Genomic DNA, 15,282 nt, shown 5'->3' on the forward strand with positions numbered 1-15,282 from the left:
AGTGACATATTACACCACAGACAGGAGACACTTTTATGTAGGAAAGAAATGTTCTGGTCAGTGATAAGTGGCATCTACCCATAGCCATTCTGATAATTTACTTTTGCCCTACACCTTTAGGTCAAAGCAGAATGTAAATAAAGAAGGTTATAAAATACAGCAAATATAACCTTTCCTCATTAAAGCAAAACTGTCACTCATATTTTTGTAGTGTATAATATATTTTATTGGCCATTCAGAAAATAAAAAAGACTGTTCAGGAAAAACATCTTAGGAGATTCCTGCACATTTCTGTCCAAGAGGCCTCGTTATGACTGACATGGGTAACAGCGAGATACCCTGGGCTGTACACTGTAATTTGTCATTAACTAAGTGAAGCTTAACAATTCCTTTACTCAGCTTCTTCCCTCTTTTTTCCCCTCCTTTTGAAAGAAGGGAAGTATTTATAAGTATTGACTGAAAGCAAAATGTTGAAGCTGGTCTTGATGGTAGAGAAAGCAGGTAGGGAAATCTGCCAAAGGGTCTTGGGACAAACGAAAATGAGAATTCCTTTTCAATTAATTTACATTCCTTAAATCTCAAAGTACAAAAATGGCAAATGACTTTTAAAGTTGCACAGTTCCCAGACTATGAGGACAGAAAGCCAGGAACATACAGAAGGGTTTCCCTATCTGGCAGGAAAAGCTAAGAAAAAGAAATCAGTTTTAGAAACAAAACAAGACTGACACTGAGCACCTTCTCCCAAGACTGGACTCATGATAGAATGCAACTTAGATGGATATGCTGGTAATTTAGGTCCAGAAAACTCAGAGCTAGATTTCAAATCTCTTTTACAGCAAGAAATACACAAAAAGAACAGAGTGATTGAGTGACCCTGGCTGTCCTCACTGGAGAGCACCCTGCCAATCAGCCTGGCTCCATGTGAGTAACTCAGCATTGCAGGAGTGAGGGTCAGATCATTGCTGCTGCACCAATAACCTGCCACACGGGCTCTGCTCCACACTTGAAAGCAATAAAAAAGTCCCTCCCAAAATATCACTTAATCACATGTTGTCTCAAGGTCAAGTGGATCATGCTTTAAAAGAAGTGATCTGCTTTGGTGACCTTGAAATAAACTCAATGTCCATGGCCTACAGGACAAAGCCTGACCATTCCTCAGACTGAGAGAAGGGTATGAAGCTTCAGCAACTACAAACAAGGGACTCTCTCACCTTGAGCTTCTCCATTACCTCCTCTGAACCAAACAGAGCATGAGGAACTCAGACCCCAAAACGAGAACAAAATATCCCAGAAGCATTTCAGTTTGGTCTTCCCATCAGAATCTTTTATGGTTAATCCTCCCACCCACATTCTAATTGTGAGCTCTTATTCCATACCCAAGAGAATTGTTTTTTGTTCCAAGTATCTGCTGGGACATGAAGGGCACACATGCCAAGAAGGATGATGTTTCAAGCAAAGTTTCAAACTTCAGATAAACTGCTTGCAATATTTTACTCATTAATACATATACAGACAGTACTTCTAAAAATAAGTACTTGCTGGCAGCAGCAGGGTGAAATGATCCCGAAACATGGACCTGTTTCAGGCTCTGTAACATGCATTGGAGGCCCCAAGAAATATACAGTTTTTCTAGAATCAAATCTTCCTGTATTTTCAAAATCAGAGGATTTTGGTACTCACCCTTTTCATACTTTCCACTTAAAATTTGGATAGTAAATGTATGGCAAACTGACCTGTAAGTGCTGCTAACTGTGATTGTTTGAGAAAAAAGGGCTCATTTACCAAAAGAAGAACAATTTAAAAAAGTCATTTGAAACCCATCTCATTGCTTTTATTTTATATTAGGATTTTTGTATCTACAGAAGAAATAGTGCACAAACCTAAGAGAGGACAATCAGATGAAAGACAAAGTAAAGATTTAAAGGGAATAAACAGTTTACTATGAAAGACAGAGTTGGTAAAATGAAGAGGAACTAGCTCAGAGGTTGGGTTAAGTTAATAATATTCCAGAAATTTCACACAAGAGGCATTCACATGGGCTTGTCTACAAGGAACTGAAAAAACTAAGCTGAAGTACATAACCAATATCTATTAAAAAGCTTCAAGGCAATGACTTAAGAGCAAGTTAAAGCAAGCAGAACTGATCACTCACTTTCTGAATGTGCTAACAGACTAAAATGTCCTGCTACCTTAAGGGGGAGAGTCAGAGGAGTGTGAAATAAATAAGAAAAAGCAAGTGAATTTATAAGACAACAAAGTGAAATGTGAGGAAGGTGCAGAGAGGGACAGCAGCTGAAAACCTTCTGCACTTTTGTAGAGAAAAAGTAGTGCAATGTACAGGAAAACATTCAAGACCAATTTTCACAGAAAAAGAAACAGCAAAAATACAGTAAGAAAGTGATGTCAGGACTGAATCAATTTTTGCAGAAGAATGGTTTTCAGGAAAAGGATTCAGCTAAAATAGGAACATTGATCTGTTTAACACAGAGGAAAGCAACACCTCTTGCAAGGGAGAATGAACATGTCCTGTAAGAGCTGCTCCTGTGAATATTCCCAGTCACACTGCAGTGTGAAAACAGGAGCAGGGAAAGTGCACTCGAGGCCAGGGCCAGGCTGGGGGCTGGCAAAGTCAGCCCTGTGCTTAGATGGAAGAGAAAAAAGAAACTGGGAAAGCAACAGAATCACTGGGGGGAAACCCATAGGCAGGGAGGTAACTAAGAGAAAAACAGACTTCTCCAACAGCTGCTGACTGGAAGTGAGCTCATTAGCAAGGGAGGAAGGCCAAAATGGGTGAGAAACACTGAATGAGAAAATGAAATAGTTAGAGCACATCCAGTCTGGGACAGAAGCCCTTATTAGAGCAAAAGTAAAGCTAATGGTCCCACTATCAAATGGAAAAGATCAATTTAAACTTTACACAATAACCAACTTCAATAATTAATATCCAGTCCAATTCTAACCCCATCTTTTTCATTTTTTCCACACTAAGATTCATGTGGAAATTCATTCTTCAAAAATTAGTTTCTATTTGTATATGTAAATAAATACTGAAAAACTCCATAAAAATAATGAGTTTTAGCTAAATTACAATGTATCTAACAAGATACAATAACTAATTAATTGTATTTACTAGCAATTTGAATTTTATTAATGTTCTAATGCCAGCCACATGAAACATATTTCCAGTAGAAATGTCAATTTTGTTGAGCATGGTTTTTTAAGTTCGACTTGAACCCTTATTTCAGGGGTTTATGATCAGAATAGACATGAGACTGCATTCCTTGCCATTTTAGACAGCTGAATAATGGTTAAAGACACATGAAGGCTATGGCACAGCAGATTTCAAGATAACAGGGGTAAAGAAGCCAGTTTGTTTGGCTTGTGAATAAAACCTGTACCCAGAAGATAAGGTAAAAAAGGCACAGTATTTTTGACCAAGAACAAATATTTTTACAATGGAGAGGAGAGTAAATGAGGCAGTCGAAAAACATGTATATAAGCATTAGCATAGGAAGTGCTATACACAAATAGATTTCTTCTTTGTGTTAGTATTTGGGAATCATTTCTTGTTCAATACTTCCTTGGTATATGGCTTACAACTATCCTCAGTCTTATAAGTTAGCAAGAATGCATATCAGCAAGAATGTGTACCTATTTTTAAACATAACCAGTGAAAGATAAAGACAAAGGAGGGTGCAGGTTGATCAGGAATTCAATGAAATGCTGCCACACCTTTTACTATACTATCAGCCAAGTATTGCAAATGGTTTCATCCCTAATGCCAACACCTGGTAGAACAAACAGAGTTTAACAGCATAAATAATCACAACTTTCCCAGCACTTAACAACAGCTAATATCTTTTGGCTTCCCCTAACAATTTGAAATCCAAATCAGGATAAATTTGTTTAAAGAAACCTGAAATTAACTATAGAGAATAACTTTGATACACTGGTTGGGTTAGGACCAGTGCATCCTAGCTGATAATCCACACTTTAGTATAACCTTTTAAAAAGATGTTGAACACAACAATTGGACTCCAGTTGCATGAAATATTTTTTGAAGTGACTGCAGCAAGTGATCTTGCTCTACAATTCGTTGATACAAAATCCCATGTTTCAGATATGCCAGTCAGATAATACTATGATTGTACACTTACAATAAATGGATAGACATTTCACCTTATCTTCCTAGTAGAGAAGTTTATCTTAAGATGGGAAAACAGAAATTTCACAAAACTGGAAACTCATTCATTAATAAAAAGTTTATAGAAATACCGAAAAGCTGATTTTTGTTTAAACACCAAGCAAGCATGGACATATGAATATTCCTAACCTGTAAAATGATTCCTCCACATTATATCAGCGAAACTCATTGGTGGGCCACTGGGAGGGTAGTGTTTACCTTTCAGAGGCTCATGATCAGTCCTTATCATATCCATTAAGGAATTTTCCAAAGAGTGCAAGTTAAAAGTGTCATAGGGCCTATTCCGGTCCTAGAAGAAACAAAAAAAAGGAAGAAAAGACAAGTGTTATTGAAAAATTTAATTTTCTAACATAGGCTCATTTCTTATTATATAAATTCCAGCATCCAATTCTAGATGATAGAATTTGATAGAACTTTCTATAAGAAAAAAAATATATAAATATGTCTACAGTTTAAAATTATACCCTTCATTTTGCAACTGCTGTTTTCCCCAGTACAGCTATGCAAAGAGGCTTTTAAGTATTTCTAAAAATATACATACAAGCAACTGCTAATTCTAAATATTGTCATTTAAATAAGAACTTAGAAATAAAGCAGTATTAATGCTTACACAGGAGAAATGAAATTATTTCAGAGATATTTGGTTTGCAGCTTCATCATCTGCTTCCTGTCACTGTGCTACCTTAATATCAGAGCAGAGGAAAGCAATGCTCAAGACACCAGCAGGCACCTTTGTGCCAGAAAGTACCAATTAATTCTTCAAATGTCCAACATTAACCTGATGGGTTTAAGGAAAGTACACTAGGTGCAAGAAAAAATAGAGTCAAGCTAGGATAACACTTCCACTGAAGGACACTCAAAAACCTGAGCAAGGGCTGGTCTGCATTGTTTGAACCTCCCATTTTTAATTCACTGTAGTTCTGCTTCTGCTTTTGGTAAGTAAAAGGGAAAAAGAAAAGAAAAACAAAATCCAGAATCAGTCTTCAGCAGGCCTATAGAACAACCAGTTGCAAAGTTCAGGAACAATTCCATGGAGGAAACAATCTACCAATGCCCATGTATCCAGAGTACTGTACACTATATGACAGCATAACAGAATGGCCCCTTATAGTCACCCAGGTGTTAAAAAATATTTGTTTGCCTACTCTCATCACTATCATTAAAAAAGGGGTTGTTATATACTATATTATGCTACAGTTGATGACAAGTGGTATAACATCCTACCCTGCAAACTGAAACCTTCCTTGTAATATGCTCCCACAATTCCTGGAACAATGTTTTTCACATGTTACTATAAGATATTCTTGCTTGCAAAACTAGTATTTAAAATCTTCAGAGAAAAAGCAGTATCCATAGAAAAGGTAATAAAATTCTGTCTTAATAAACACTATTTCTCTTGAACCATCTTGTTCTTAGGTTGTCTTTAAGTAAAACTAAAGGAGAGAATACTTGCATAAATTCATTATTATTTTAATATTCTTGTTCTGGAATTAAAATAAATACACATCATTAAAAGCTTGCTATTACAGAAAACTCTGAAATACAGATAATCTTACTGTCAAAAATCTCATGTTCCCACAGTGCCTACTCTAAACTGAAGACCCAATTTCCCTTATTCAGTGTGCTAATGTTGTATTTTCTATAAGTGGACTACCATTATTGTCTATACACATTTATTTAATCTATTGAGCATTTCTGGCAGTCAAACATGATGTTCAAAGAATAATACTTGATTTCTGTTAGGAGCTATACTAAGTACTGAAGTTCAAATGAGCTCACTCATTTTCAATTCTCTTTGTTCATGATTCTTGTCTTCTACAGCTGCTTAGAATTCCATCATTTGTATACTGTATTTAAAAGAGTACTTGCTTCCCTATCCAAATGGAGCAATACACTGAAATATAAAATAAAATGTATGTATGTCCAGCAAATTCAAAGTACATCCTAGGGGAAAAAACCCTCAAACCAAATGAAAACATCCAAAGTGCTGAGGCTGGGTTTTTTTCTTCCAAAAAGAAAACTTTATTTGGTTAAAACAACCCACTTAGTAATATGCACTAGTAGAGAAGAGTTTGTTTCATACTCACTTCCTTAAAAAAATGCAAGGGTAAATCAAAAAGAAAAAGCATTAACTTTGATGAAAAAACCCATTCTAGTGATGCATTAGTAAATTGATTAAACAGGTTTTAGATCATTCCTTTAAACCAAGAACTTTTGTTGGCTTTTTCTATCTGCCTCTTTTAGATATATGTACTGCATGTAAGTGGTCAGCTGCTTCAATACCCAACTACAACATCCTTTTGAAGAGACAATATGAATGCAAAGATAGAGCTTATATCCTAAATAGAGGTAAGGAAGTATTTTTCAGTCAGATGTGTGCCCTGACCTGGTTTACTATACAGCCATAGCAGAGCTGAGCTGGCAAAACCAGCACTGGCAGGAGAGCTAAAGGGCAGGACTGCAGCTTTTGCCACAGTGGTAGTTTATTCCAGCTTCAAACATTCCTGAGATTACAGTCTTAGAGGTCAGAAGGCTTGAGTTCAGAAGAGGACACAGCCTACAAATTGAATTTAATTGCCCTTTATTAACATATGTATGTTATATTTTAACCATGCTGCTATAGTAGCAAATCCCTGGGAGGTCTTGCTTTGTTCTGTAACCTGCCAAGGAGCTCAGCACAAGGGGGAAAAGGGAGAAAGAAATTGTAGCATGGCAGCAAGGCTATGCAGGGCAGGCTTGCTGGAATGCTGCATCTTCCTAACCTTTTAAGGGGCACACAAACCTGCAATATATTTTCAGGATTAAAACAGACCTACATTAAACACAGGAAGATCAATTTAATCAAAACCCTTTACCAGGCAATTATAACACTTCCCATTATAGCACTTGAGCAAGATAAATCTAGTAAAGGAAATTTTGAACACAACAGATTTTACGAGTGTGTTGTGGCAGTGCATAAGTATAACGTGTGCTGACTACAGACTTTGCAGTGTGGGTGATAAAACACAAGTAAGGGCTAACATTCTAGCTCCTAAATAAAAGGGCTATTACCATTTTTCTCAGCAGCTTTCATTTCAGTAGCAACTCATTTGTACTCAGCAGATTTGAAAACTGTTTTCTAAATTGAGCAATTTCTTCCAAGATGACTGGTGCTTCTGCACACACAATTATGTTTCCTCATTTCTCAGCATGAACAGGTTCTCCTGGTTTCGTGAGCTGATACTGTTCCAGCTCCTGGATTTGCCTTTTGCATTGTTTCCATAGGCCACCAATCTATTGCCAAACAATCCCAACAACATAAACAATTCATAAAAGTCCTTAGCAGCACATGAGGATTTTGCAAGAAAGTTCTGGGACTAGGAACATGAACTAAAATCAAAAGATATACAAAATACAGAGTGATAAAGCATAATAAATAACTTGGAAAAAAAGTTTTAAAATCCAGCCAGTCTGGAAGATTTGCTGGGATATCTTGCTACAGAAGACAAAGCTCCTAAGACCTACTTAGATAAACTGCATTATGGATAAAAGAGAAATCTCCAGCTACCAGGCACTGCCTTTGGCTACACAATAATCATTAAGTCAGCAAAAGATTAAGTCCAGCCTGCCCATGTTGGATTGTATTTCTGCTGTGTGCAGGCAGCAGCTCCTTCCTCGTTAGCTGCTGGTGTATATGGCAGCATATTTCAGTTCTCAGAACTATCCAGACTTGAATGAAAGAAAACCAGTTTAGTAATAACAGCTCTCAGAGAAGAGATGCATCCCATAACTTTAAATCCCAGCCCTTCATGGCTGCTATCTCTATGCCGTGGACTTCCTCAAAGTGGACATCAATATAGTGACAAAACACAAATGCATATCAGGATCAGATTTTGAAGAATCACAAAGTGAAATGAACCTTTAGTTGGAGCTGGGTCTCAACTTTCTACCTCTAAATATCTTACTTGTAAGTCCGATAAAAAATGGCACACAACACAGTGTCTATAATATTTTACTTTAAAAAAAAACCAAAACCAAAGAGTAAGTGCCAAGAATAACTGCAGAGTCAATGCATTAAAATAAAATGAGAAAATACAACAATGTGCATTTTATCTGAATCTTACACTTTCGTGCATATGTATTATGCTAGTCTTTAATTACACAGCCATGATAATTAGTCAGAAGTCTCCAGTCTCCATCCAACACACATAATGAATGAGCTCTAGCAGTGAATCAAAACAGTGCTTTGAAGAGGTCTGTTTATCTCTAGGACAGATGCCTGTCTGTGTCACTTACTCCAGGAGATGGCTGAGTTGTAATAAGTGCATCACCAAATTCCAGGAAGGCAAAAGTAATTTTGAAACTTATTTATGAAACAAATATTACATAGCAGTACTGAAGTACTGACACATTTGTAACATTTGAAATAAAAAGAACTTTTCCCCATTTGTTGTACTTTGTTGTACCCTGTAACATGGTAGGCTTTGTTCTGATCCCTTCAGACTCACAGCAGGGGCATGTAAGGGCAGGGCATACCCAGCACTACTCCAGGTCCCTCCCAGTAGATACACAAACCATGTGTTTACTGCTGAGAGGGAAAGATAAAGAATGAGAAAAAAATATATGACTTCATCACAAATGACAATGTCAAGATCAAATTTATAGCTAGGACCATAACATGTGAGAAGTGGATCTTAATACAGCCTGATTTCCTCATTAACTCTCAGCTCGAACAGTAGCCCAAAGTAATTGGAACTAATGAGCTAAAAAAGGAAAAGACTGACCTATCCCATGGCAGAGACATGGACAATATGCATCTTGCTCCAAAACCTGATGCTGTATCATTTTCTTCTGACTCTGCAGAGGATTATGGCAGAAAAGACACTTGAGCATGAATTATTAAAGTACAGTTAAAAAGGGACACGTTTTTATCCTAAGAACGCACGTCAGCAATCTAACTCATGGTGCCCAAGCCCAGCTATCATCCATAATCAGAATCCTTAACCATGAAACACAAGGTTGCACGTTTAAATCCTTGTTGGCATGGTCATCTACATCCATACCATAAAATACACATGGAGTTGAGAGACACCCCTCAGCTGCCTATTTTTTACTGTGCAAGAGACAAATCCTCAGGTATCTGGACCTTCCCAAAGACACATTTCCCTGGGTCTACATATTTCAGTTCACTGACTTCCTACTAAGCTTCCTATATTCTGAGCACTATCTCAGTTTCAGTAATTTATTTCAGTGCTCTTCATTTTCATGCTGCCCTAGATTTTTCAGCTTTCTGCACCAGTATGTGGCACAACACAACCCAGCTCTGCTGAGCAACAAGATGGCTTCAACTCACAGAAATATTAACTGTTTCCAGAACACCACAACTCCAGTGAGGCTCCCAGCAGTCATTACATGTAGTATTTTGAGATATAGGGAACAGCTAAAACTCTTAGGACTTAAACAACTTTCCTATCAATGCAAACTTCTTCACAGGGGTCACTGCTGCATTATTTTATTTATCCATACATCTGGATTTGGCTGGACAGGATTGCTAAGCATTGCCAACAAAAGCTGAAGTCAATGGAAGCAAAGCTTTGAATAAGTACAGGGTAAAGTGCCAGCACTGTTTCAAACAGGGCTCGCTCACTCTGTTCTAGCACCTGCAGCACAGGTAATTACTAAGAACACAAGGAAAACAAGTTTGTCTTGTTTCAGTATCTCAATTCAAAATAGCAAAACCAACAACTGCAAAAAAAAAAAAAAAAGTATTCTGAAGCTTAGCTTGGGACATGCTCAACATGCCATGATGGTGCATATGAATGATCACATCCAGCACACTCTAAAGGCTCACTGGGCAGTCCTTCACCCCTCACAGCTTCAGGTGGATGCCCAATCCCACTTGCATTCTCAGAGAAGTTTAAAAAAAGTCTTGAAAATATAGGAAATCTGACAATATGGTCACATGGTAAAGTAAAATTATCACTGTACAAAAGAATTTTAAAAATTGTACATAGCAAGTGTTACTTCCTTTGCAGCTTGGTGCTGGAATGCTGCCAACAACATGACTGACAACCCAGATACACAGAACTAGAACAACCAGAAATTTCAGTAATTCTTCCTTATATTGGATTTAGTAAAAAATGAAATAAACCAAAACAAATTAGAAGACATAAAATGTAGCTAGGATGGAACAATAAGGTAAATTTGTCTATGCCCATAATGAGGTGTAACTACTAACACCAAGTCTTAGTGGAATTTTATTTGAATTCCACTTTCTTTTTTACCTTTCCAGTTAATTTTTAAGGTGGATTTATTGTGTTCCTTTACTGGAACAAATTGGGGAATGTTTTCTTATGTTATTGTTGCTCTTGGAGTGTGCACAGAACACATCAACTTCTTATACATTTGTCTTTTTTCAAGATGACCAACTGTAGCACATTTTATTTTCATAGGTGTTCAGAAGTTCACTGAGCAAAAGGTGAATTTTTTAAAGCCTATTTAGAAGACTTCTAAGAAAAATAAGGAAGACTAATACACAGATGAAACAATATCTAACTGTATAAAGATTATGGAAACATTTCTATGTAATTTGAAAAATAATATTTCAAAACTCTAGCTAGTTAGTCATCTTTTGTGTGTTATATAAACTTTTATAGTTAACATGCAAGAACTCGGACTGAATCCAAAAGCCTTGAAAACTTGACCTACTCAAGCAATTTTTCCAGAAAGAAAGGTAAAGTATTCAAACTTTAACAGCCTATAAATTCTGAGTTCTAAAATATTTTAGTGAAATGTTTGAAATTTTAGTTTTCAGATTAACTAAAAAGCATAGAAATATGAAGAGATACAATCACAATCAGCATTATACAGAATTACAAAAATGAATAAAATTATATTATTTGGTTCAAATGCAGTCTTTGCAGTTTACTTTGCAGTTGAGATTCCCTTTTTGCATGCCCCTAATGTAAATGTTTAAAATATATAGAAGAAAGTTCAGTCTTTATAGCTATAAGACTTGGCATCACACTCACTAAACTTGACTATCCTGTCAAGTTCCTGAATATTCAATATTTGCTTGCAAAGTGGGGAAAGAAAGTAATTCAATTTACACTGCATTTTCCTAAAAACAGCTGATAACTTAGTTCTTCTTCCAATACACATTTTTATAATATGCCAAGCATACTCTACATGATCACTAGTGTTATTTCTCCATTCAATGACAGTCAAGCACGAAGAGTCAAATGCTCCAATGGGGAACACCATCTTTTACCTTGCTTCCATCTTTGCAAACAGAAATATGATCATATAATACAATTAATATTTCAAGCATCATCTTTTGCCATGAAAGCAATTGAACAACATATTTCAAAAACCCAAACAAAATCCCCACAACAACAAATAAAAAAAATCAGAAGAATCAACAAAACATCTATTCTTTTTACAGCCATTACACTGCTGTAGGGAATGATCTGCAGACAGTACAACTGACTGAACACCCAATGACAGGATTTATGTTTAGTCATATTTTGTTCAATGTGATGCTTTAGATAAAAATCTGCTCATCAGTCCTGCCGCTGAATGCATCTCAAACAGCTGAGGTATCCACTTTCTATTATAGTGACTGATTCCAGTAACAAACAGTTCTAACACTTGTAAAATATAGGATTAAAGTAGTTACACCCAAGATGACCATCAATTCACAAAAACAAGCAAGTGGAAAAAAAAATATGTCAGCAGCAGAATTTACAAGCCCATTCATTATACCCTTGAGCTATTAAAATGACATAATTTAACTGGTTCATTGGGCTGCTGTGCAAGAGTTCAGCACTGATAAGTTACCTTTGGGCTTCTACCTCTCTGTTCAGTAGAATGTTGCCTGTGTCCCATTGCAAGGAAAAAGTAACATTGACCTAAGAACTCCTTGCCAGACAAATCAGCACAAGTGCAAACCTCAAATCACAAAATGAAAGCGCTACAGAGATGCAAAGGAGGAGGGAGTACTGGGGAGGCTACAGCTCAATAATCCCACTTTGCAGGCTGGACCACAGAATGTAAAAGACAGAAGAGACATGTTGCATAAGGAAGCTGTTGTCTCAAAGATTTACAGTCTGTCTGTGGTATGATAGCATAACGAGACAAAATGGGAGATAGAAGAGAACACAAGCAATCACTGTCAAACAGATCTCTGAGCACCACTGCCCAGTGGCTTCATTCACCATGGCCACCAAGCAAAGGAGACTCAAGGATTTCTCTGAAGCAGTGGTTTTGTCTACAGTTACTGATCATCAGTGACAAGGAATATATTGGTAAGAGGGAAAAAAAGTGTCACTGAAATGTTTTAAGCCTGATGACAAATAAAATATTGTCTCTCACCCTAAATCATAGTGCTTTTAAGAAAAATGTGACCAACATAACATCTAAGTGGCACATTCCATCTCACACTCCTGTTCCATTTCTGTTGTGCTCAGGAAATAGCGCCTCCTAACAAAAATCTTGTAGGTGTCAGAACTCCAGTAGCTATTTCAACAAAAGAGAGATACCACATTTCATCTGCTCACACAGGACAAGATCCTCACCTACAGGTCTGGAGAACTTAGAGAGGACAGTCATGGTCCATTTGAGAAGAGGAAATGGTACAGTGGGGATCGTTGTTCCTGAGGCCTGGGAGGGACTGGGGCTATTCACCAATATTTACTCACAGGCCTAAAGCAGGCCAGAAACACTGGCAATGAAAAACAGCTCCCAGGGAAGACAAGAAGGTGATGTCACCTTTGCAGCCAAATGTCACTTTGCATCCAGCAGGATTTAAAGAAAAAAATTAACCTATTAGCTGCAATATGCTTTTAATTACTAATTACTTACCAAATACTCATGTGAACTACCCAAGTCCTAACTTTATACCATTATATAGCATGATTAATACGCATACTAAATTGTGGCACACAGCAATCCATTCTGTCACATTCTTCCTAAGGGGATTGAGAATAGCCAGGGAGCAACTCCTGTTCATCCTGGGACTTTATCAAGAATCCCAAACTGCCTCAGACACCTTCATGTAAAGGAAGTAGAACTACAGGCCTTCTCAAGCTGTGCACTTACTTCTAAACATGAGTTGAAGACTCCTGTCTAGGCAGTGAGATACCAGGCAAACCTTTTCCTGAAGTGTCATTATGTTAGAAACTCTAATTTAAAAGTATTTGCTATTATGTATTTGATCATCAGCAAAATTACCAAAGGCTGCAACTGAACAGGCAGGAAAGAGCACAGAGCAGCAATCCAAAAACCATTTGTAACATTAAGCTCCACTTAGAGGAAGGAAGGACAGAAGGAGAGCAAAAAAATCCCAGTCCAAAATTATGTTTTAATTAGAAGCAACTCTTCAGATCAACTATATGCAAGCAATTCCATTTCAGATTAAATTTTATAAACAAAGGAATTTTTTCAGTGGCAAGTACTGAATCATCCCACTTATTTAAAAAAACTTCAATTTAATAGCAAATTCAGAATTAAGGTATTAAATATATTACCTTTATAGGATAATATATTAAAATAGTAACTGAATCATGCTCTGCATACTTCCATCTTTTATTGCCTAAGGGGCTTAAAGGCATAGAGGATATGAGGAAAAGAATAACTAATATAAAATGCCTGAACACTTACATTAAAATTCTTTAAAATAACCAGAATAAAAAATTTTTCCCCTTAGATAAGAAGAGGCCATGAGCAGTTGTGTTGTCAGGTAGGTGTTATGCATTCAAATTACTGCTGCATATTTGGATTTAATTAAAATAATTTGGAAATCACTTACAAGACACAAGTACAAGTGTGAACAGCCAATTAACCAAAAGGAAACCTTCTTTATGCAGAAATTGAAAACCATATTCATACGAGCAGGAAAAGCACTTTCCTTTTACATCATAAGAGCTAAACTGATTAGCACATGGCAAATTTAGTAAAGATTGCTACAGACAGGAAAAATGTCTTGAGATAAAAGCCTACCTGATTTGCAACAGAATTCTCCTTTTTTTTTTTTTTTTTTTTTGCACAGGATAATAAAAACTGACAGGCACCTTAAGAAAATATTGCTACAAGGAAAGAACCAGGATGTTCAGCCACTTACACATATTCAGGGAAACTGTTAAAAGGTCAGCATGAATACCATGGACAACAAATGTCTAGAAAAAGTCTAGTAAGACTCAGAAAAAATTTTTAAAACACCAGAAGTCAGGAGAAAATAATGTAGCCTCCATAACTGCTCTTCACATTCATAGAGGAAAATCAGGCAAACAAGGGTAAACAGAGAAGACAGATAAATAGTAAGAGAAAGCAATATCATCTATCCAACTCAGTAACTGATGAGGAGCATGGCAACACTGTAATCAAATGGAGCCAGAGTCAGTAAGGCTGTCAGTGGAAGCACTAAAGCTGGTCCAACTCACAGTGTCAGCACTGTGTATATCTGACCAGCAAAATAAAAATCAAAGAACTGCAATAACTGAAGCAGGATATGAAACTATAGATGACAAACACCGTTTCTAGTTTTTATGACTGAAATACAAGGATTTTGTCTCTTACGAAGCACAGTACAGAAATAATGTGGCATTATGCATTATTGACATATACCCTGGAAAAAGTGATTCCTGCTTCTTGAAAGAGGAGGATATGGCTGAACTAACAAGGACTTCCACAGAGCATTTCACATGCTGCTGCAGGCAAAGTGACCACATAAATAGAGACAAAAAAGTAACCAGTGCAATTGAGGTAAGAAAGAAAATTGCAAAAAGGGAAAGAACAGCCTAGTGCTCAAGAGAATCTGCTAAAGAAGTATAAATAATGCAGTTTCTTAAGGGCAAATCTTGAGACCAGTTTCCTTGAGATCACTTGAGATACTTGAAATGAGTCATGTTGGTTATTAAAGTAGAAACATAATAATAATATTTACAAGACATCATCAACCCAAAAGGGGCAAGCTCATCATACAAAAAGAGCTGAAGAACTGCAGCAAAGCAGACTGATATTTAATAGCACTGACTGCAAGGTCACGACCTCAAGAATTCAATCCTCACCATAAAGTAGGACCTCATCAATCAGTAAGAGTG

At 36.8% G+C, this 15,282-nt stretch overlaps 1 protein-coding gene across 9 annotated transcripts in view; it reads right to left on the bottom strand.

Moving 5' to 3' along the window:
* CPEB3 (cytoplasmic polyadenylation element binding protein 3) overlaps window positions 1-15,282 on the bottom strand; it is an 80,434-nt gene that overhangs the window by 47,745 nt on the left and 17,407 nt on the right. For 7 of the 9 annotated variants that reach the window (XM_054637165.2, XM_054637162.2, XM_077183054.1 and 4 more), the window contains exon 3: window positions 4,334-4,493. In XM_054637165.2, the coding sequence (XP_054493140.2) occupies window positions 4,334-4,493 (160 nt within the window). The remainder of the gene's footprint in view (window positions 1-4,333; window positions 4,494-15,282) is intronic. The other 2 variants (XM_077183055.1, XM_077183051.1) reach the window with 1 other exon arrangement.

The sequence above is a fragment of the Agelaius phoeniceus genome, chromosome 9 (genome assembly GCF_051311805.1).
Source record: "Agelaius phoeniceus isolate bAgePho1 chromosome 9, bAgePho1.hap1, whole genome shotgun sequence".
NCBI classification, from domain to species: Eukaryota; Metazoa; Chordata; class Aves; order Passeriformes; family Icteridae; genus Agelaius; species Agelaius phoeniceus.